Source organism: Pleurodeles waltl, chromosome 6 (genome assembly GCF_031143425.1).
Source record: "Pleurodeles waltl isolate 20211129_DDA chromosome 6, aPleWal1.hap1.20221129, whole genome shotgun sequence".
NCBI lineage: Eukaryota > Metazoa > Chordata > Amphibia > Caudata > Salamandridae > Pleurodeles > Pleurodeles waltl.
The window spans coordinates 787,302,819-787,326,741 of NC_090445.1; the positions used below are offsets into that span (position 1 = coordinate 787,302,819).

Below are 23,923 nucleotides of genomic sequence, written 5' to 3' on the forward strand. Positions count from 1 at the left end.
CCAGCTGGCAGAGCTGGTGGTTCCCCGACGGTCCAACTAAAAGGGTTGTACTGTGGCGTTTGGACCACAGCACTGCCACCACGAGTGTGGCAGTCTATAGACCGCCACTCGTAATGAGCCCCTAAATGTCTCCCATCATCCCACTCCGTTTTAACACATTCGCCCTGAAAAAAACATTCAATCTAATTTATCTTTCTCTCCTATTCTTTGTTTTCCTTCATTGCTTTTCTCTTTTCTTCTGTTTCTTCTCCTTTCACTATCTGCTTCCTTTTTGTTTTTTCTCTCATTCGTTGTATCTCTTCAAAATCCTTATTTCTTTGTCTTTTTCATTTGCTCTCATACTCTTTCTTCACTTCTTTCCTTGGACCCATCTCCCATGTGTTCTTTATGTATCTTCTTTGGTTGTTCCTTGCAAACGTACATCTTGCTCATCCTTAAGAGCTATCCAGTTAAGTTCCAACTATACGTAACTTGTAAAATATGTGGATGCAGCTCCATGACACAAAATATTTGATCCTCCTTTTATAGCATTCTGAGCATTAGCCCCTAAACCTTTAGCAGGTAAGGTAAACATTTTAAGCAAAGGTCTACAGTTACTGTGGCACTTTCAGACAAGGCAACTGCATCATGCAATTTGAAGGAGGCAGCCTGTTCAGCTTATTGAGGGGTGTCATTGAAGAAAACACAATTAGACGACCTAGTCCTCTGTCCTAATAAACCAATATCATTCTCCCTTCTAAGTCTCTGGCTCCGTTAAAGACACAATATTCTGTGGCATTTAAGTCAATCATCAGCATTGGCAGGCCTCTCCATGACAACCAATGATTTTGAGGACTTCTTTATTAGACGGTCTCAGCAAGAAGTTGTGACCTCACCGAAAGAAGATCACTCCATGAAGTTGAGGGCCCCCACCCTATGCTGTCAAAGGACTCCTCGTGACGTTTAGGATACTCGGCAAAGTGTAGGAAGATACTTCTGAGGTACCTTCTCTGAGATAGCTGGGAAAGGGATAGCAAGGAACAGTTAAGAACATATATTTTCCATGACCACTTGACCGTGCTGTCCATTATGCTGATTTGAGAATCAGGCAGCTCTGCAGGTCAGACACCTCAGCCAAACAGCAGTGACATTTTTCACTCAAGGTTCTACATCTGTGGAGAGAAAATAAGTTCTCCTCAGAGACAACGCCCAGTGAGAGAAATTAGTGGGAATATATAAATATTCACTGCTAAAGCTTGTAGTAAGTAAAATTCCTAAGAGAAAAAGGTAGTGCCGCTGACTGAGAAAAAGGAGGGAAACACCAGGCTTCCAATGACATAAGAGTTTCAAAAACTTAATAAATGGTAACAAAAACAATAGAAAAGCACAAAATGCCATTCAGAAGCATTTATTTGATAAATAGAGATGAAACAACAGAGGCGTGCATTCTTGGATTCTTCACACAGCGCTGGGGGATATATGAATTAAAACAATTATATATATATATATATATATATATATATATATATATATATATATATATATATTACACACACAGAGGAACTACCACTGAGCTGCGTGCTGAGATTTCAAAAGTGGTTCTATTGCAGCCTTAAAATGACAGCAGAGTTTCTTCCCTATGCTATCCTGTATAGCTCAGGTATTAATGTCTCATTCTCCTCACTTGTAATGGGAAGAAAGGGAAAAAAAAAAAGAAAAAAAAAAGTTCCTGGGCAGCATTTCGTCCAAGTGCATTTTGAACCAATTTATAGGTTTATATTTGGTGTTTAATCATTTTATTGATTATTTTGTGTTCAAAATGCAAATATTGGCTGTTCATGGACAACTACTTGTTTTGCTGCATTGAGAGGTTTTTTCTCAGCTTTTAAAAGTGTTCTGGCATCCCAAGCCAGGTAATTCAGTGTTTATGAATTTAACAGAGATCCTTTGAATGGGAACTGCCTGTGGACTCATTTCAAGGTTGTTTGACAGCTTCTGGAGGCGGGGCATCTCCTCTGACGATGCCTGAATCTGACTTGTCTACATGGCAGATAATAACCACCAGGAAGGCCGTCTTCCAAGCAACTCATATAGGTTCATAGTTAAAAGGCCATGTCGGGATCCCATCTCCACATTGGTTTTTTGATGGGAAAAAAACGGCAAAGTAATCCTCACAAAAAAATATCAATCTTGTGAACAGTATCTACAACCCAGCCTCTTTCTATACTTAGTTATCACCTGTACGGGTGCTTATGTCTTATACTGGGTAGTTGAAATAGGCTGGGAGACAACTGTACTGATCCAGAGGCTGACAGCCCACTTCCAAATTTTTGCTTTTAGCAGCATGCAGGAGTGGATCCCACCCTGTTTAAGGAGACAGAACATTGTTAACATATTGTTAGCAGACACCAGGACCATACTCCTCTCGACAAGTAATAGAATTTTTTTGTTGAAAAACCTCATTTCTGCCAACCAAAAACCTCTGGTACTTTGTACCAACCACAGGCCGCTGGTTGAAGACCACCACTGATGGGATTTCCAGCCCTCGATTGAAGCAGATATTCACTATGCTCTTGAGTACTGACGTGGGGATGGGGTGAGAGGGCAGTGCATTCTGCCGGTTTGAGGACAATTACCTGATGTCATCCTGCCACTTTCAAGACACTTAAGCAGCAGGAAGTGCAGTTCAGTGTTCAGATGGGCCTATACAGGAACACCAATGAGTTGGATGGAACCAACATGAATCTCTAAATACTGAAGGTCGGTCCCAAGTCTCAAAACAGGTTGATAAATGTTTGTACTGCTGCTACAGTTGCTGCCTTCACCAGCCCATCCACCAGGTAGGGCAATACCAGACCGTTCTACCACTGTAGGCGAACCTTCACCACGGACAGAAACTAGGTGAATACCTTTGGTGTTAACTACCTGACACTATTCTTGGTCCCCCTTAAACTCGAAGGACTTGAGTTTCCTGTGCAGGAGCATTTTAAATAATGAGAATTATTGTAATTAACATGTAGAAATAGACAAAAATAAGCATTTTAAATTCAGCTGAGACGTAGGCTTTCATAACCACATGTATTCAGCTAAAAAGACACTAGAATGCATTTTCTTTCTTTTTCCTGGACCTCAGTTGGGAATGTGAGATATAAACATTTTCAATGACACAAATGTGCTGAGATAGAATAATTTACCAGAAAATTGTTATACTTCAACATTCCCTAATGCATAGTTTTAAAATATAATATAATAATATAATATAATATAATGTGTTAAAATGTTTAGTTTAATTTCCTTAGAATGTTTCTTCATGGATAGGTTTTGCTAGCTGAAGAGTAAGAGAAAGGGATGATCTAATGTAGTAATGCAGAGATCCATCTATGAAGTGTTTTTGTCTTGTATTAAGTAATTGATGGGAATCGTATTCCAACCTGCTTGAAGTATCAAATTTGTTTCTAGTTTTGAAATTTAATGTTTGCAAGCTATTGTCTTTAGGCTGCCTAGAAGATGGAAGCTTTCCTGTTCCCATGATGACACCGTTTGTTGAATGGATGGGCTGACTAAAAATAGATACAAGTCATAGAGAACTACTGATATGAAAATCCATTTAAGTGCATGTTCCTAGAGTAGAGCGAGCCGGCCTTCATTTTAGATCTATTCTGACCCAGACTATGATGACGCTTCTCAGATTCATTCTGAGACCCCTTTTTCCCTGCCTGAATCTATGCTGCTTTGAGACTAAGTTTCTTGAACCTCTCTTTATGATAACTTCTGCTTTATGAACTGAGATTATATATTAAGGCTTCATGCTTTCACCTCTCGAATTTAGAGCTCTTTCTGGTGGTCTGACTGATGCTTTTCTCTCATACTCAATAGGTTAGATTAGGGTCTTTTCTTCTACAGAACAAGCTTTAGGCATTGCCTCTGATTTACACTGATCATGAATCTATTATTTTGTGGGTTAACAATAAAGATTTACTTGCTAAAAGATTCTAAATGAAGCTTTGAAACTCACACCAACTCTCATAATTGGTTCCCTAAAATTTAATTAGAAACTGTGATGCATGAATTGATTTAGTTTTACAGTTCCTGATTAATTCCATGTCAGGACCGGAGACTAGGATTATGCTCAATTTCCTTTGCTTTTTTTGCTTTTTTTTCTTCATAGCAGCCATTTCACTAACTTCAAAAATAAGAGAAAAACTACCAGTACCAAGAAGCCCTGGGAACGGTTCAACAGTAACAACCAATCAAGAACAATCAGTCTCAGTCCTTGTCCAATCAGAATTGACCACATGCAAGGTATTCCATTACTTCTCTTGCGACCCTCTCTTTCTTCGCTGCTCGCAGCCTGATAAGTTACTCCCGGTTGCTGCTCCTTTGACTGGTTGTTCAACTGTACTCCGCAATTGTGCTTTACTGTCAGTGAGTGCAAGTGTGCTGGTCAGTTGTGGGAACGTATTGCGCTCCTTCGTAGTCGTGTTTGTTGTGCCTCTGCAGTGCAGTCCTTTGCTTGCATGGTGTGCTTTTAGTTTGGCTCTCAGCCTGTGCTGCGCAGATCTAACAGTTTTCCCTTCTGTCAGAGTTCACGTGCTGTGCAGCCGATCTCCTGTGAGCCCGAGCCTGGAGAGATGCGCCCCTTAATTAAGTTGGTCTGTAGTGCTCTCTCTCTACTTTGGCCATCCGCACAGGATCGTACTACCTGAAGTTACAAATGACCGCTGGGGTCTGTGTAGTGTGGCCACGCCAGCCTCTTGTGGTAACACGCTCCCAGGCCTTCACTCCCCAGCAAAAGTCTAGCACCAGGGGTGTGTGTTTCCAGGCTCTCCCCTTCAAACTGTGAGGGGGCTGCACACACCAAAAACTTCACTGGGTCCCCCCAGTCCCTAGAACCGCAGCCTTCTTATTGTCCATAATACTACATTCAGTGTCATTTTGTTTTATGTGAACAGGGATCTTCCGGACCTCGTTCCTGCCTGTGCATATCTCACCTGCGCTGTGCTAAATTTTCCATCATGGAGGTTTCTGAAGATGGAAGCATGCAGGAGGAGGCCTTGTGCAATCTGCTGTGGGTGGATGAGTTTGATGAGGCCATGGATGCCTCCATTTATAGGGTAGTTGAAGAGGCCACGGGCTCCATGGAGCAGCACCTGGAGCGTCTTATTGCGCTCTAATGTGCCAAAAGGCCCTATGCGGTCCTGATGAAGCACCCATGTGACCATGGTGTAGACCTTGATGCCTTCGCTCGTCTCAAGCAAGTTTTCCTGGCTAAGACTCTCCCCACTTGCACCTACCAAACTCAACAGAGCCAGCTCCATCAGACCCAATAGATCCCCCGGTCCCTGTACCTCCTCCCCCACCTCCACAGATAATGATATCTTGTCAGATAAGGAGGCTGGCCCTTCTAGACCCTGGTATCTATCTAAACCTCTCAATGAGCCCTCTGCTGCAGCGACTGGGTCTGGTATGTTGGACCCCAGTGACATTCTTCACCCCCACTCCTTGGAATGGGTCCCTGGGGAGAAAGTGGCCGCAATATGTGGCGGGCCGCCTTTGAAAGCGGCTAGAGAAAGAGCCCGCAGCCTCCTGAGAGCAGAATATTCGTGACTGATCTTGGAGGACAAAGTTGTGTTGACTATGGACATTGACCATAGAATGACCACCTTCTTATCTAAGTCTATTAAGTATCCTAAGAAAAGCATAGACTGGTCCTGGAGAGCTTGCCAGGATAAGCTCCTGGATGCCATTGCCCCCACTAACTAGGATCCTAGACATGGCAGAGGATGCCAAGTCTTCGAACACCTTCATCTCCCCAGAAGTCCTACCAGGATAGACGCAGCAAGCGGTTTTGTTTTTTGAAAACGCTAGCTGCGCAATGTCCACAGAGGGGCGGTGCTCCCTGTTGATCAAAGTGGGCCTAATATTTGGAGACCTTGACACTTCGGAGCCTGGTGCAGCAGCTCTGGGGGAACTCTTTGGGGAGCCTTTTATTAAAGAGCTGAGCAAATTTGTAAACATCTTTTCTTCTTTGGACAAGGCTCCGTCCTCCATTAAGCAAGTTTTCCCCTCTCAGGTTTTTCAAGGGGCCAGCCGGGTTACATCCCATGCTCCCTACAGGGGACAAGGCTCCAGGCAAAGCTGCTACCAGGGATCAGACGTGCTTCTCCAAATTCTACCCATCAGGAGTCAAAGGCTCTAAGGCTTCAAGGAACAGTCTTGTCCTTCGAATTTTGTTGAGTGTTTGCCCTTCTCCTTTAAAAAAAAAAAGTGGGGTGCAGGCTGGTGATGTTAGTTCACACATGAAGGTCTCTAACGCAAGACGCCTGGTTTTGCAGGCGGTGCAGATTTTTCAAACAGAGTTTTATGGTACCCCGGTTCAAGCTGCTGTTCATTGCCTAATAGTCTTCTTTCCAGGAAGCCACTTTTATGGATGCACAGGTTCAATCCCTCTTTGACAAAGGCGCTACTTGACCAGCAACTGTACACCCTCATGGATTCATCAGCAAACTCTTTCTAGTGGACAAACCCGGTGGAGTTAGATGCCCTGTCATCAACCTGCAAGAATTCAACGAATGGCTGGTGTACCGCCATTTCACAATGGAAGGTATCCACCTTATGCAAGATGTGCTGTGGCAAGCTGACTGGATGGTCCGCTTGGACCTCAAGGACGCCTCTGTCTGTTCTGATTTTCCCTCCTCAGGTTCCTCCAGTTTGTTTGGCACCGTCAGGCATTCAAGTTTACCAATCTCCCTTTCAGGCTCTCCTCCGCTCCCTGGTGTTTTACCAAGGTTCTTAGGACTACTGGTGGAGCACCTTTGGGAGCAGGGGATACGCCTCATTGTTTACTTGGATGACATACTATTCATGGCCCAATGTCCCCAACAACTGTTACTTCGGCTGCAGACTGCAATGGACCTTCTGGAACGCCTGGGGTTTGTGATCAACCAGGCCAAATCCCGCCTAACTCCTTCCCAGAAGACAAACTTCTTATGGTTTGTGATTGACTCCACCTCTGCCTCTCTGAGTCTGCCATCTAGAAAGATTGCTTAAATCAGACACGAGCTGAGAAGAACTAGCAAAACCCAGAACGTCACTGCAGAAGATCGGTCGCCTTGTGAGCTTTCTCATGTTTTCCATCCAAACAGTCTCCTCGGGCCCTCTACAAAACTGTGCCTTTCAATGACTCAGAGATTCCCATCCACAGAGGGGGCTCACATACACCCAAGATTGAGTGTCTCATGAATGAGGCACAGGAGGAAATCTCCTGCTGGCTTTTTAACATGGAAGCTTGGAATGGGAGAGAGATTTTTGGCTTGGGCTCATCATAGAATGACATCAGCAGGTCAGGATGGAGCGCTCGTTGTGGAGACTTATCCACAGGAGGTTCCTGGCCTCCTCAGGAGCAGACATTGCATATCAATTGTTTGGAGCTCCTCGCTGGTTCATTTGTGATCTAGGGTTGGACAAAATTCTATCTTGTGTCCTCAAGATGGACAGTGTATTGGCAGTCTGATACATCAATCATCTGGTGGGCACCCGATCCGAAGCCCTTTCGGACATGTAGAGCAATTTTTGGCAGTATTACCTGGAACGTCATATCTCAGTCACAGTGGACTATCTCTCAGGTGAGGCGAATCAGGTTGTGAATTCAAACTCCTGATAGCTTTGTGGAAACTTCATCCAGGAGTCTTCAAGGATTCCCTGGAAAGGTGGGGTCCCTTTTCGGTGGACCTTTTCGCGTCCTGTCTGGACCACCAACTGTCCAGTTTCTTCAGTTGCAGACAAGACACGCTTGTGATGGCATCAGATGCCTTCCTTCAGGAGTGGACTCTGGAAAAGGGTTATGCCTTTGTGTTCTGATAACCCTGTTTTGGAGATATTAAGTTTGGTTTCCAGTTCTTCTGAAACTTTCTTGGGATTCTCCAATATTACTTGCACTGCTTCTACACCTTCTCAATCCAGATCAGCTTCCACACCAAATGGTGTTGGAGGGCTCTCTGAGGTTGATGGCCTGGCGGATTACAGGGGACGCTGGAAAGTACCTCGTCACAAGCTGAAGACCTCTTGTCTAGAGCATGGGTGGACAGTACCGTCAAACGTTGCAGGCCGGCCTGTACTTGATGGACATAGTGTCTGCGACAGGGTATGGTCTCTGACTTAGTGCACATTAATTTCTTGGCTAGTCTGGTGACACAGGGATTGGCCTATCATTCGATCATCACCTTCCCTTCCGCCTTCTCGGCGAGCCACATTCAGATGGATGGTTCTCTGGTGGATGAACATCCTTTTGCGTGTCGGCTTCTTAGAGTAATTAGATTATCGCTTTCCCTAGCACTGCGATATTTGGTGCTCTGGGGTGTCAGCCATGTGCTGAATCTTTTTTTGTCCTGGCAACCAAAGAGGTTTCTATCTTGTAAAGAGTTTTCAGAGAAGCCTGCCATGTTGGCAGGATATTTTCTCCCTCAGGGGTTGTTTTTACCTTTACTAAAGGGACGAATTCACACACCAGGACTATATCTTACCCAGCCTTTCAGGAGTCTCCTAAGCTGTGTGTGGTTCAATGTCTTAAGGCATGCGAGGAAATGTCCGATTAGTTTAGCCCCCCCCCCCCCCCCCCCCCCAAGAGAGGCAACTCCTTATTGCCCTGCGTAATCCTCACAGGACACTTTTACGCTACAACCACTCTGTGGGTTTGCTGGGTGATGCAAGAGGCAAGTATTGATCTGTCTACCTTCAGTGCCCACTCTGCTAGAGGAGTTAGGGCTCCCAAAGCTTTTGTACTTGGAGCACAACTGGAGGACATCATGAATGCGGAGATTGATCCTTGAACTCTACCTTCAATAGGTTCTATTTCAAGCTAGTGCCGGATATAGCTCATTTGGTGGCGAGTAAGCTTTGAACCAGCAGAATCTTCGCCTCTGATCCAGACATCGAATGAAAATTGTTTCTATCATGTAGGAAAGCTTCAATTCTATTAAGGACACAAAGGTGAGGATTATCTCACCTGGGGAGTTGCCCCTTGATGGAACTCTACCCTGGTTTACTAGTTAAGTACTGTGTTTACAACTGCATTTTGTTGGTTTCATTAATTGCTTGTCTTTATGCTTTGTGGCTGATCTTCAGTACAGAATGAAAATGTCACTTACCCAGTGTACATCTGTTCGTGGCATCAGTCGCAGTAGATTTGCATGTTCTGCAATAGCTCGCCATCTGGTGTTGGGCCGGAGTGTTACGAGTTGTTTTTGTTCGAAGAAGTCTTTCGAGTCACGGGACCGAGTGACTCCTCCTTTTGTCTCCATTGCGCATGGGCGTCGACTCCATCTTCGATTGTTTTTCCCCGCAGAGGGTGAGGTAGGAGTTGAATTGTAGTAATAGTGCCCATGCAATGGAGTGACTAAGTATGCACCTATTTAAGGTTGAGATGATACATATATAAATAATTGAAGGTAACTTCCAAACTGCTACAGGCTCCCGGGGAGGCGGGTGGGCACATGCGAATCTACTGCGACTGATGCCACGAACAGATGTACACTGGGTAAGTGACATTTTCAGTTCGATGGCATCTGTCGCTGTAGATACGCATGTTCTGCATAGACTAGTAAGCAGTTATTTCCCCAAAAGCGGTGGATCAGCCTGTAGGAGTGGAAGTAGTGTGAAATAATGTTCTTAATACGGCTTGACCTACTGTGGCTTGTTGTGCGGATAACACGTCTACACAGTAGTGCTTGGTGAATGTGTGAGGCGTAGACCATGTGGCTGCCTTACATATTTCTTGCATTGGGATGTTTCCTAGAAAGGCCATGGTAGCACCTTTCTTTCTGGTTGAGTGTGCCCTTGGTGTAATGGGCAGCTGTCGTTTAGCTTTAAGGTAGCAGATTTGGATGCATTTAACTATCCATCTGGCTATACCTTGTTTTGATATTGGGTTTCCTGCATGAGGTTTTTGAAATGCAATAAATAGTTGTTTAGTCTTTCTGATGTTTTTTGTTCTGTCAATGTAATACATCAATGCTATTTTGACATCTAATGTATTTAGTGCCCTTTCAGCTACGGTATCTGGTTGTGGAAAAAACACTGGAAGTTCCACTGTTTGATTTAGATGGAACGGTGAAATAACCTTTGGCAAAAATTTAGGATTGGTCCTTAGGACGACCTTATTCTTGTGTAGTTGTATAAAAGGTTCCTGTATTGTAAACGCCTGAATCTCGCTTACTCTTCTTAGGGAAGTAATGGCGATGAGAAATGCCACCTTCCAGGTTAGGAACTGTATGTCGCAGGAATGCATGGGTTCAAAAGGTGGACCCATAAGTCTAGTTAGGACAACATTTAGGTTCCATGAAGGAACAGGTGGTGTTCTTGGTGGTATAATTCTCCTAAGGCCCTCCATGAATGCTTTAATGACTGGTATCTTATATAGGGAAGTTGAATAGGTAGTCTGCAGGTATGCAGATATTGCTGCAAGGTGTATTTTAATGGAAGAGAAAGCCAGGTTAGATTTTTGTAAGTGAAGCAAGTAACCCACTACATGTTCTGGAGTTGTGTGTAATGGTTGTATTTGATTAATATGGCAGTAGCAAACAAACCTCTTCCATTTACTCGCATAGCAGTGCCCGGTGGATGGCCTTCTAGCTTGTTTTATGACTTCCATACATTCTTGGGTAAGTTGTAAGTGCCCGAATTCTAGGATTTCAGGAGCCAGATTGCTAGATTCAGCGATGCTGGATCTGGGTGTCTGATCTTTTGGTTGTGCTGTGTCAACAGATCTGGCCTGTTGGGCAATTTGATGCAGGGTACCACTGATAGGTCTAGCAGCGTTGTGTACCAGGGTTGCCTTGCCCAAGTTGGTGCTATCAATATGAGTTTGAGTTTGCTTTGACTGAGTTTGTTTACCAGGTAAGGAAGGAGAGGGAGAGGAGGAAAAGCGTAAGCAAATATCCCTGACCAGTTCATTCATAGGGCATTGCCTTGGGATTGTTCGTGTGGGTATCTGGATGCGAAGTTTTGGCATTTTGCGTTCTCCTTTGTCGCAAACAAGTCTATCTGAGGTGTTCCCCAGAGTTTGAAATAAGTGTTCAGAATTTGGGGGTGAATCTCCCATTCGTGGACCTGTTGGTGATCTCGAGAGAGATTGTCTGCGAGTTGATTTTGGATCCCTGGTATAAATTGTGCTATTAGGCGAATTTGGTTGTGAATTGCCCAACGCCAAATCTTTTGTGCTAGCAGGCTTAACTGCGTGGAGTGCGTCCCCCCCTGCTTGTTTAGATAATACATTGTTGTCATGTTGTCTGTTTTGACGAGAATGTATTTGTGAACTATTATTGGTTGGAAAGCTTTTAGTGCTTGAAAAACTGCTAGAAGTTCTAGGTGATTGATATGCAGTTTTGATTGATGTACGTTCCATTGTCCTTGTATGCTGTGTTGATCGAGGTGTGCTCCCCACCCTGTCATGGAAGCATCTGTTGTTATTACGTATTGTGGCACTGGGTCTTGGAAAGGCCGCCCTTTGTTTAAATTTATGTTGTTCCACCACAGAAGCGAGAGGTAAGTTTGGCGGTCTATTAACACCAGATCTAGAAGGTGACCCTGTGCTTGAGACCACTGTGATGCTAGGCATTGTTGTAAGGGCCTCATGTGCAGTCTTGCGTTTGGGACAATGGCTATGCATGAAGACATCATGCCTAGGAGTTGTAATACCATCTTTGCTTGTATCTTTTGTGTTGGATACATGCGTTGTATGATGGTGTTGAAATTTCGAATTCTTTGTGGACTTGGAGTGGCTACTCCCTTTGATGTGTCTATTATGGCTCCTAGGTATTGTTGTACCTTGCGCGGCAGAATGGTGGATTTTGTAAAGTTGACGGTGAACCCGAGTTTGAAGAGGGTTTGTATGATCTGATTTGTGTGATTTGAGCACTCTATGAACGAATGGGCCTTGATTAGCCAGTCGTCCAAATATGGGAACACATGTATTTGCTGCCTTCTTATGTGTGCAGCGACTACCGCTAGGCATTTGGTAAAGACTCTTGGTGCGGTTGTTAATCCGAAAGGCAGTACCTTGAATTGGTAATGTATTCCTTTGAATACAAACCTTAGGTATTTCCTGTGCGATGGGTGTATTGGTATATGGAAATAAGCGTCCTTGAGGTCTAAAGTTACCATGTAGTCGTGTAGTTTTAGCAATGGCAATACTTCTTGTAGTGTGACCATGTGGAAGTGGTCCGATTTGATGAAAGTGTTCACTACTCTGAGGTCTAGGATTGGTCTCAGCGTTTTGTCCTTCTTTGGTATCAGAAAGTACAGTGAGTAAACTCCTGTGTTTATTTGTGCGTTTGGCACTAATTCGATTGCATTCTTTTGCAATAGTGCCTGCACTTCTATCTCCAGGAGATTGGAATGGTGTGTTGTTAAATTTTGTGCTTTTGGTGGTATGTTTGGAGGGAATTGTAGAAATTGTATGCAATAACCATGCTGGATAATTGCTAGAACCCAAGTGTCTGTAGTGATTTCCTCCCATGCTTTGTAATAATGACCTATTCTTCCCCCCACTGGTGTTGTGTGGAGGGGGTGAGTGACATGTGAGTCACTGTTTAGTAGTAGGGGTTTTGGGGCTTTGAAATCTTCCTCTATTTCTAGGGAATTGCCCTCCTCTATATTGTCCCCGAAAACCTCCTCTATACTGTCCCTGGTAACTGGACGGTGTTGCTTGTGAGGTGCTGGCTTGTGTGCTCTGACCCCGAAACCCCCCTCGAAAGGGCGTTTTACGGAATGTGCTGTAATTCCCTCTGCTCTGCGGGGAGTAGAGTGCGCCCATGGCTTTGGCAGTGTCCGTATCTTTTTTGAGTTTTTCAATCGCTGTGTCCACTTCTGGACCGAACAGTTCTTTTTCATTAAAAGGCATATTGAGAACTGCTTGTTGAATCTCTGGTTTAAATCCAGACGTTCGGAGCCATGCATGCCTTCTGATAGTTACAGATGTATTAATTGTCCGTGCAGCTGTATCTGCAGCGTCCATGGAGGAGCGGATCTGGTTGTTGGAAATGGCCTGTCCCTCCTCAACCACTTGTTTTGCCCTATTTTGTAAGTCCTTGGGCAGATGTTCAATGAGATGTTGCATCTCGTCCCAGTGGGCTCTGTCATAGCGCGCAAGTAGTGCCTGGGAGTTCGCGATGCGCCACTGGTTTGCAGCTTGTGCTGCGACTCATTTACCAGCTGCATCGAACTTGCGGCTTTCTTTATCTGGGGGTGGTGCATCTCCAGATGTGTGAGAGTTGGCCCTCTTCCTAGCTGCTCCTACAACGACAGAGTCTGGTGGCAGCTGTGTAGTGATGAAAACCGGGTCTGTAGGAGGCGCCTTATACTTTTTTTCCACCCTTGGTGTGATTGCCCTACTTTTGACCGGCTCCTTAAAGATGTGTTTTGCGTGCCGGAGCATACCAGGGAGCATAGGCAGGCTTTGGTACGAGCTGTGGGTGGAGGAGAGTGTGTTGAATAAAAAATCATCCTCGACCTGTTCTGAGTGGAGGCTTACGTTGTGGAATTGTGCTGCTCTAGCCACCACTTGAGAATACGCGGTGCTGTCCTCTGGTGGAGATGGCTTCGTAGGGTATGCCTCTGGACTATTATCTGACACTGGGGCGTCGTATAGGTCCCATGCGTCCTGATCTTGGTCACCCTGGCTCATGGTGGTGTGAGCTGGGGAGAGTGATGGAGTTTGTGCTGGTGAGACGTTAATCACGGGCTGAGGAGAGGGTGGTGGGGTAACTCTTTTCACCACTTTTGGTTGTGGTGTCTGTTCAGTCTGGAACTCCAACCTTCTCTTTCTCCTAATAGGGGGAAGGGTGCTTATTTTTCCTGTCCCCTGCTGTATGAAGATTTTGCGTATGGTCCACATCAGTTGCTTGTAGCTCTTCCTCAAACCTATGCTTTTGCATTTGGGAGGTTAGCGAGTGCTCTTCTGTATAAGAGCCTGGAGCTGGGTCGCTTGCAGTTTGTTTCGGCATCGAAACCCTGTCTGCGTGTTTTTTCGGCTCCGAGGTGACTTTTTTCTTTTTCGGGGCCGAAACCTCTCGGCGTCGATCTGCTTCGGTGCCGCTGTCTCGGCGTCGAGCCGTGTCCACACCGGCATCTCGGTGTCGAGGCTTGTCTCCAGCACTTTCTCGGTCCCGAGAAGGCTGCGTGCCGGTGTCTCGACCGGAGTCGGACGACCTCGGCACTGTTTGGGCCTTTTTCGGTGCCGACGGTCAGTCACCGAATTTATGGGTGGAGCCATGGCCGGATGGCAGTGGCGTCCCCTGGGCCTTGTAAATGTGTCTCTGTGTGGTTTTCGACGTCTTACTCACGGTTTGTGTATCGTCGAATCCTTCGGAGTCCGAGTCTTGGATCGAGAAGGTACCTTCCTCTTCCTGTTCCTCGAACTCCTGTTGGGCTGTCGGTGCGGACGCCATCTGAAGTCTTCTGGCTCGACGGTCTCGGAGTGTTTTTCGGGACCGGAACGCACAACAGGCCTCGCAGGTGTCTTCGCTGTGCTCAGGGGACAGGCACAGGTTGCAGACCAAGTGTTGGTCTGTGTAGGGGTATTTATTGTGGCATTTGGGGCAGAAACGGAACGGGGTCCGTTCCATCGGCGTTCTTCAGCACGCGGTCTGGCCGACCAGGCCCCGACGGGGGATCGAAAAAACTACCCTGAAGGGCACCGGAGCTCTTCGATCTTCGATGCGGTGTGAAATCTAAGTACGCCGATCCCGAACGCAACAATACCGACGAAAATCTTCCGAAATTAGCTAATTTTCCGTTCCGAAACTCGGAGCGACAGGAACACGTCCGAACCCGATGGCGGAAAAAAAACAATCGAAGATGGAGTCGACGCCCATGCGCAATGGAGACAAAAGGAGGAGTCACTCGGTCCCGTGACTCGAAAGACTTCTTCGAACAAAAACAACTCGTAACACTCCGGCCCAACACCAGATGGCGAGCTATTGCAGAACATGCGTATCTACAGCGACAGATGCCATCGAACATGATGTTTCTGGGGCGATTCCTTATACTCTCCAGACCTATACTGATGGTTTCATAGGTTCAGAAGTTCCTTAACAGGATCAATGAGGGAGACACGGAGGATGAACTCGCACAATGAAAGGGGGGGGGCTTAGAGAGGTGAAATGGAATACCTTGTAGCTAGTCACGCCTGATTAAACAAGAACTGAGACTGATTCTTCTCGACTGGTTGTTGGTGTTAAACCATTTCCCAGGGCTTCTTGGGGCTGGTAGTTTTACACTTTAGATTTTTGAAGTTAATGAAATGGCTTCTATGAAAATAAAGCAAAGGAAGTTAAGCATGATCCTCGTCTCCAAGTCCTTAATAGAACTGAAACTTCCCTACAAGATAGTTAGGAACAATTTTCACTCTTTCCTTTGGTAAAGATCTATCGACCTTGGGCCCAGTAAGTTGAGCTGGGACTTTATGTGCCAGATGAGTTAGTAACATCCATGCTGCAAACCAAATATTTATTTTAAGTCTCTTCTACACCACCAGTAAATGGGTATGTGGAAGTAAGCATGGAGATCCTACATTGCCGTCAAGTCATGCAGTCAGACACAGGATGATCTCTGACATAATCACCCCCTGAAAAACTGCTTTAGGTTATATTTTTGGATGAATCATACATATATGATGGGTTAGCACTTTACCAACACACAGGACTCCTTTCATGTGAGGGGAGGGGATAGGCAGGGGACAGGGGGGCACGGCTCAGGATTCTCCAGGATGTGAACAGGTGATAGAATCTATCTTACCAATATTACCAAAGTGATCTTGTCCCACTTGGAAACTGTGAGGCTGTTTTGTAACACAGACTATTGTTGCTGCTGGTATCCTTGCAGTAGGGACTGAAGACGCATTTGCTGGAAATTAGTGGCCACAAATTTCTGAGGTTCAGTAAAACTGCCACTATGGCCTCAAACTTTAGGTATCAGTCTACTTCAGGCAGTTTTAACCCCAGGCTCGTCCTGTTTATCATAACAGAGAAAAAGAATGAGTCTTGTGAGTCAGAAGAACTCTTGCCATTACAGGATGGTGAAAAATGCATTCTCAGTTATCTTTTTACTATACCATCGAGCATGCAACCAGTGGGGGGAACGGACAATGAATATACCATGTCAAGTGACCACTAAGTCACTTAATTACGTATCTCAGCAATGTTAAGTTGAAATCTGGAATCAGTGCGCTTCTAGTCCCGACAAAGAGGAATTACTTGGGTGACTGCATAGATCTTGAAAAGACTTTCCTCTCTTCCAAATGCGATCTAGGTGTGGAGAACCCATCAACCATCTGCCTGATGCCTGCTTCAAAGAGTAACTCCGGGTCTTCTCCTTCTGTGTGCACATCACGTCCGAATTTAAAGTACACCACGGAGGGGCCTTTGTTTGCAGTTGTGTTTTTCATAATACTGGACATCTTCACCAGGATTATATCCTTCACTGGGATCATAACCCCCCTAGTCTTGATCGTCTTCAAGTTCCTGGAGGGAAAAGTGAATACTTAGTTTGGAGACTGACTGAAGGTTAATTTTGGTCATGATTATATGCCTGCACCTGTAGGCTTTGCTCACACTCATTCTGAGTCATTTTGTGAGAGACAATGTATTTCTCTGAAGCAAAGAGGTGCCCCTTTCCACTCCCCCTTCTCCTCCAAGGTTTGACATTTCATTTTCTAGGGTGGTCGTTTTCATCTTCTACAACCAGTTCTGCTGCTATTTCTTGCTGGGAACATTCTTTTACTTCTTTCTAGGAGTTCTTTACAACTTTGTCATCCCTGTTGTCTTCCGCTGTTTTTGCTGTTTGACATAGAAGCAGATCTTGAAATCAACATCTGTCTAACAGCCTTCAAGGTTAGCTTCAAGTGAAAATGTGGAGACTGACAATAGAGGATTTGATGTTGAGGCCAAGAGAGCAGCACCACCAAGAGTCCAGATCTTGAGAGTGAGGGAGAAGGTGATCATCTGCTGCAGTCAGAGGTATTCAACTAACAATCAACTCAGGGCAGACCTGGACTGGAGAGGCTCGTCTGCTTGTTATCTCAGTAACTTTCTCCTGCTGGAGTCTTAGGGTCTGGACGTTAAGGAGTGCATGAGTGGGATTTGGGGGCCATGTCAGGTATTTTTCTTGGGCCAATAAGATTTATACCCATACTCAAAGTGTATTACCCTCATGTCTTTTTGTTCATCCTTAAAGAGATGGAACAGACGGATGTTGCAGCGGTCCACATCATAACCAGGATGTAGGAAATGCAGTTTGAGGATCCTGTTTTGAAATTAGCCTCTGATCACAACTGACACAGGCTTTGAAAATAACTGTTTTCCCAACATCCACTTTTTCCCATGCTCAGCTTAGTATAAGAACACTGGAAAGCCCCAACTCACTGGAAAACAACACAGCCAGCAAAGGACTTTTGATTTTCACAAGGAAATGAACAGTGCAGAGCTCTAGCAGGACTGCAGTTGCACTGATAGTTTAATTAACAACGGTACAGTAGAAGTTTCTCAGGGAGGAGTCAATGCAAGGCGTACATGGAAGGCAGGGAGGTATAGGTAAAAACAAACTTAACAGACTTTAGGAAAGACACCTATCCCTCTGTTTCAAGACAAAAATGTTATATGTTAATTTTTTCAAGATTTCCTTTGGTGACATGGAATATTCAAATAACATCTGCATCAATTCATATCATGAGCAAAAGAAACAAATTAATTATAACTCTTCAACTTTACAATGTTGTTTTAGAACACAAGAATGGATACACAACCACACGTTATTTATCATGTGTTGTAAAATGTAAAACAACTTGTAAAGTATTCTTCTGTGAATAAGTTCACTATGATTGTTAAATTCATATGTTTATTATATAGATATGAGATTGTCGAATAATTACATTTATGTTATTTTTTCTATCAAAAAAGCAAGACAAAAAATATTTCTATTTAAAATACTGTTTATTTGTGATTTAACATTAATTAGCATTACATCTATGAGCAATTTCAGATAACATTTTCCACAGGACACAGAGTAGAGTCGGTTGGCTCATTCGTTATGCCAAAGCAAGTAAACAGAGGCATTACCAAAAGGTGCAAATAGTTCACGGTTGCATTTAAAAAATATTTCTGCACATTGCATCCATTTAGATATAGATATTTATATATATATATACTTTAGAAAAATTATGAAAAGCATAGTTCACAGGTTAAGTGTTACTACATATGTTGTAATACAACATACATTATATGTAGAACATTAATAAACACAAAAAAATAGGCAACTCAAAGTATCGACTAAGATTAAAACACTGATTCCAGTACGTAGAGGTTTAGACGATTCCATTTTAGGAGCCATTCAATCAATCCATTAAACACAATCTGCTAAACTTAGCCCACCTTTTGACAACATGCGACAGCCCACTTTTCTTTTTTTACTACTGCATGCCAAACCACTCTTTTACGCTACCGAACATCGCACAATCTTTCAGCTCTTGCTGGGGCGCACAGACGTTTGACATTGTTTTTTCTCGTCTGTAGTTGCTACAATGATAAAAGCCAATCTTATTCCTCCATGTATTTTTTTGTTTAAAATGTGAGTAAAGAAGGAGCAATTTAGGTTGGTTCAATGAATAGAATGGATTACATTAGTTCTATTTTTAAAGTCACATACAACAAAGTTGTGCTTCAAAAATAAAGATCTACTGCTGCAGGTCAACAGTTGAAATGCTATACCACAGAATTTAAAACAGTATCTTAAACTATAACACATGCTATGCTTTTAAGCACCATGTAGTTCAAAAGCTATGAAAATCAGGAAGGATGGGAACATCTCAAACCTCCTACATATTATCTATATTCACTGTTAGTGATTTGACCAGGAGCAGCATCCACCTTTGAGGTTCATAGAGCAACGAGGAGGCAGGACATTCTTTTGTCTTTTTTACAAACTAGTTTCATGAAATCTGTATATTTGTTCAAATAATTTGCCACTATACTTTTACTGTGCTCTCCACCAAGCAACATTCTGCTTGGTAGGTGCTTGAAACACTTACATGAACAACTGTATGAAGAAAACCAGCCCACACTCTAAAAGGTACTATTTCCAATACAAAACAAGTCACAAAACATTTCTTTTGTAGGTTTCTCATGCTTTTCTTACTGTGCAGATTCCCTTTTGATAATGTCCTCCTTCATTTGGTTATGCTATAGGAATATTAGTCCTCATTTTCTTTAGCAAGACCATTAGAAAGTGCAGTAAAATTAAAAATTGTATCCAGTTAAATATATAATAATTTCACCTTTAAAATCTGAGCACATGAATACCTGAATTATACTTTAATATATTCAGAGCCGAGCATCTGCAAATACACTATTGCTAAATGCTTGGCTTACATGCGTATAATATTTTATACTGATTGGTATACAAAGTTTAAAACATACAAATGGTATATTTTTCCAATGGATAAAACCAATTAGTTTCTTATGTCTATAAAATCCCCTTAATGTAAATTAAGGGACTTTCTGCAAACAGACCTAATAAAATTCTACTTTATATTGAATGAAATGAAGTATTTGGCAAAAAAACATACTGTGAGTGGAAAAGTTGAACATTGTGTAAATTGTGCTAATAATAAAATATCTCATATATAGAATTTTGATGTTTTATGTGCCAGTGTACAACTCTGATCATGAATTAAGAGATTTAAAAGGTGGTCTGTTAACATGCACCCACTAAAGCAATGGGGTACAAAAATATTATATATATATATTCATATATATATATATATAAAAAAATGAATAACCACAAATACAAAAAGCATAATCGGGTTACCACACAAGGCAGCAGTTTCAAACCTAGAAAGTGTTCCGCAACTCAAACGGTATACACTAGAGGCTTAAAATAAGCTGAAGATTTAAAGGTTTGCAAAAATAGACTCAAATAGATTTAGCTATTTTCAAAATCCACGTAAAACTACTGAATGAATAAAACTCGCAAAGGCATCGTGGGATACAGAATGCAAGAGATGAATTAAGTTTCAAATGTATTTTATAATAACCTTTTCCAGTTGCTACATTTCCCCGAATGCCGATCTACAATTAATAGTCACCTTAAGTATGTGTGTATTTTTCCCAAATGTACAATACCAACCAATACTGAGCATTTATACTTCTGCTTTTTCTTTCTTTTTATTCTTTTTAAGGAAAGAAGGCGTGCGGAATTTCTTTTTCTTTTTGGACGGAGATTTGGATGGTGAGCCATCTGGGGAAAGGGCTTCTTCTATTTTTTCAGAGGATTTAATTGTTATTTCAACACTTTCTACAGTACTGGTGGTTAGCTGGCTAACCCGTTTGGCAAGGTCATCTTCTAAATCATGCATATCATCCTTCCCATTCACCAACACGGCTGGAATTTCCTGGGATATTATTTGAACATTTGTGAGAGACGGTTCTTCGTGGTTTTCTTCATAATTAGCTGGCAAAACAAAGAAGCATGAACTTGTTAATAACCTAGCTTTTGGCTGTTCATCTTGGTGCAGCACTAATGCAATTCTATACAATAAAAGGGTGGCGGGGATGTAAGTAATTTTTCTCAAGGCAAACAACAGGTATAAAGTACATCCTAAAGAACAGTGTACTTACCTTTGGTAACACTCTCTTCCTTACCTTGTTCTTCTGATGGATACTTTCAACTGCAGATCCCTTACCTCTAAAATGGCATGAATCAAATCAGAAAGTCCCATAGGACTGAATGGGAAAAGTGATCTTCCCAACAAAACTGTCAGTCAAGGCAGGAGTGCTTTGTGAACATTTTACCGATGCCCATGTCACAGCCTGGTAAAGGTTGGGGACAGGCACCTCTTGCACCAATGCCACTGCAGCAACCTTAGCCATGGTTGAAAGAGCTCTGTGACCCGTAGCGGGCTGTGTCTCAACCAGTACATAACAGATCTTAATACAAAGGACTAGCCACTTCGAAAAAGTCATTTTCTGCAAAGCTTTCCCTATCTTCACTCCAGAAACCCCACAAAATTGATAGCAATTTTACCAAAGCCCGACATGTGAACTATGTAAAATGGCAAGCCCTTTTGGGTTCCAACCGATGGAGCCTCTCTTCTTTCAAGGGAGAGAAAAGAATGATGACCTAGATCTATTCCCCAATGAGGAAGGGAGTCATCATTTTCAGTAAAAGGCCACCCAAGACCTCAGCCCCAATTTATCTGGAAAGCAGGTGTAGGGTGGCCACACCAAAAAGTACCTGCTCTTTAGTCATGTGGCGAGCAGATGCAATTGCAATGAGGAGGACCGTTTTCTGTTTTCAGACATATAACCCGTTAAGTGCGGGTGTCTGCCACTGGCAGACGCCCGCACTACCTCCCTGGTGTGGGTCACGACCAGTGGCCAACACCAGTGAGGGGGCTAAAAAATCCTCTGGTGCATTTGCACCGGAAGATTTATTTTTTTTGTCTCGGAGACGCAGAACTACTTCCACATCCTACCCCCTCTCTGTGACATCAGCACGCTGCGAGGCACGCTGACGTCACATTTTTCCCCACCGGAGCAGCAGAGGAGCAGGTAAGCGTCCTCTCTCTACTCCGGTGGGGATCGAGAGGTAGGAGTTGTGTATATAGTAATAGTGCCCATGCAATGGAGTAAATATGTATGTACATAATGTGTTTAAAAGTAATATTTACAAATTTACAAATGTACAAGTTTAATTTTTTCACAACTTAAAACGGCTACAGGCTACCGGGGAGGTGGGAGGGCGCATGTGAATCTGCAGCGTCTTATGCCACGAACAGATGTACACTGGGTAAGTGACATTTTCCATTCGGTGGCATGTGTAGCTGCAGATACACATGCTGTGCATAGACTACTAAGCAGTCATCTCCCCAAAAAGCGGTGGTTTAGCCTGCAGGAGTTGAAGTTGTCTGAAATAATGTTCTTAATACAGCCTGTCCTACTGTGGCCTGTTGTGTTGTTAACACGTCTACACAGTAATGCTTATTAAATGTATGTGGCGTAGACCAGGTGGCTGCCTTACAAATTTCTGTCATTGGTATATTCCCAAGAAAAGCCATTGTGGCGCCTTTCTTTCTAGTGGAATGTGCTCTTGGTGTAATAGGTAATTCTCTTTTCGCTTTAATGTAGCAAGTTTGAATACATTTAACATTCCATCTGGCAATGCCTTGTTTGGATATAGGGTTACCTGCATGAGGTTTTTGGAAAGCTACAAACAATTGTTTTGTTTTACAAAATTGTTTTGTTCTGTCAATGTAATACATTAGTGCTCCTTTTATGTCTAATGTATGCAAGGCCCTTTCCACTACTGAGTCTGGTTGTGGAAAGAAGACTGGGAGTTCTACAGTTTGATTTAGATGGAATGGTGATATGACCTTTGGTAAGAATTTTGGATTTGTACGGAGAACCACTTTATGTTTATGTATTTGTATAAAGGGTTCCTGAATAGTAAATGCTTGTATTTCACTCAATCTTCTAAGTGATGTGATAGCTATTAGAAAGGCTACTTTCCGAATCAGATATTGAATTTGACAAGAATGCATGGGTTCAAATGGTGGTCCCATGAGTCGTGTTAATACAATATTAAGGTTCCAAGAATGTACTGGTGATGTCCTTGGGGGTATGATTCTTTTTAGTCCCTCCATAAATGCTTTAATGACTGGGATTCTAAAAAGTGATGTTGTATGTGTAATCTGCAGATCGGCAGATATTGCAGTGAGATGGATATTAATGGAAGGAAATGCTAGATTAGTCTTTTGTAAGTGTAATAAATAGCTTACAATGTCCTTTGTGGAGGCATGTAGTGGTTGAATTTGATTAGTGTGGCAGTAGCAAACAAATCTCTTCCATTTGTTTGTGTAACAATGTCTTGTTGTAGGTTTTCTGGCTTGTTTAATGACCTCCATACATTCTTGTGTAAGATTTAAATGTCCAAATTCTAAGACTTCAGGAGCCAGATTGAGCGATGCTGGATTCGGGTGTCTGATCTGTTGTGTGTGTTGTGTTAACAGATCTGGTCTGTTAGGTAGTTTGATGTGGGGTACTACTGATAAGTCCAACAGTGTTGTGTACCATGGTTGGCAAGCCCAGGTTGGTGCTATGAGTATTGGTCTGAGTTTGTTTTGACTTAGTTTGTTGACCAGATAAGGAATGAGTGGGAGGGGGGGAAAAGCGTAAGCAAATATCCCTCACCAACTGATCCATAGTGCATTGCCCTTGGACTGAGGGTGTGGGTACCTGGACGCGAAGTTTTGGCATTTTGAGTTTTCTTTTGTTGCGAATAGGTCTATGTTTGGTGTTCCCCAGCAGTGGAAGTGATCCTGTAGGATCTGGGGATGTATTTACCATTCGTGAGTTTGCTGGTGATCTCGACTGAGATTGTCGGCTAACTGATTCTGAATGCCTGGTTTGTATTGTGCTATTAGACGAATGTGGTTGTGGGTTGCCCAATGCCAAATCTTTTGTGCTAAGAGACACAGTTGTGACGAGTGTGTCCCCCCCTTGTTTGTTGAGATAGTACATTCTTGTCATGTTGTCTGTCTTGAAAAGAATGTGTTTGTGGGCTACTAGTGGTTGAAACGCTTTTAATGCTAGAAAAAACGCTAGCAGTTCCAAATGATTTATGTGAAGTTGTTTTTCTTGATTGTCCCATTGACCCTGTATGCTGTGGTTGTTGAGGTGGGCTCCCCACCCAACGATGGAAGCATCGGTTCTGATAATAGCTTGAGGCACTGGGTCTTGGAATGGCCACCCTTTGTTTAAATTTATAGGGTTTCACCATTGAAGCGAGGAGTGTGTTTGGCGGTCTATCAACACTAGATCTTGAAGTTGACCCTGTGCTTGTGTCCATTGTTTTGCTAGGCACTGTTGTAAGGGCCGCATGTGTAATCTTGCATTTG

General features: G+C 43.3%; 1 protein-coding gene across 13 annotated transcripts in view; it reads right to left on the reverse strand.

Annotated features, from left to right (window-relative positions):
* Positions 1-20,032: 20,032 nt before the first annotated feature.
* Positions 20,033-23,923, reverse strand: part of ADD3 (adducin 3) — a 300,537-nt gene continuing 296,646 nt past the window's right edge. For all 13 annotated transcript variants that reach the window (XM_069239417.1, XM_069239425.1, XM_069239424.1 and 10 more), the window contains one exon: positions 20,033-20,478. In XM_069239417.1, coding sequence (XP_069095518.1) covers positions 20,168-20,478 — 311 coding nt within the window. In that variant the 3' untranslated portion in view covers positions 20,033-20,167. The remainder of the gene's footprint in view (positions 20,479-23,923) is intronic.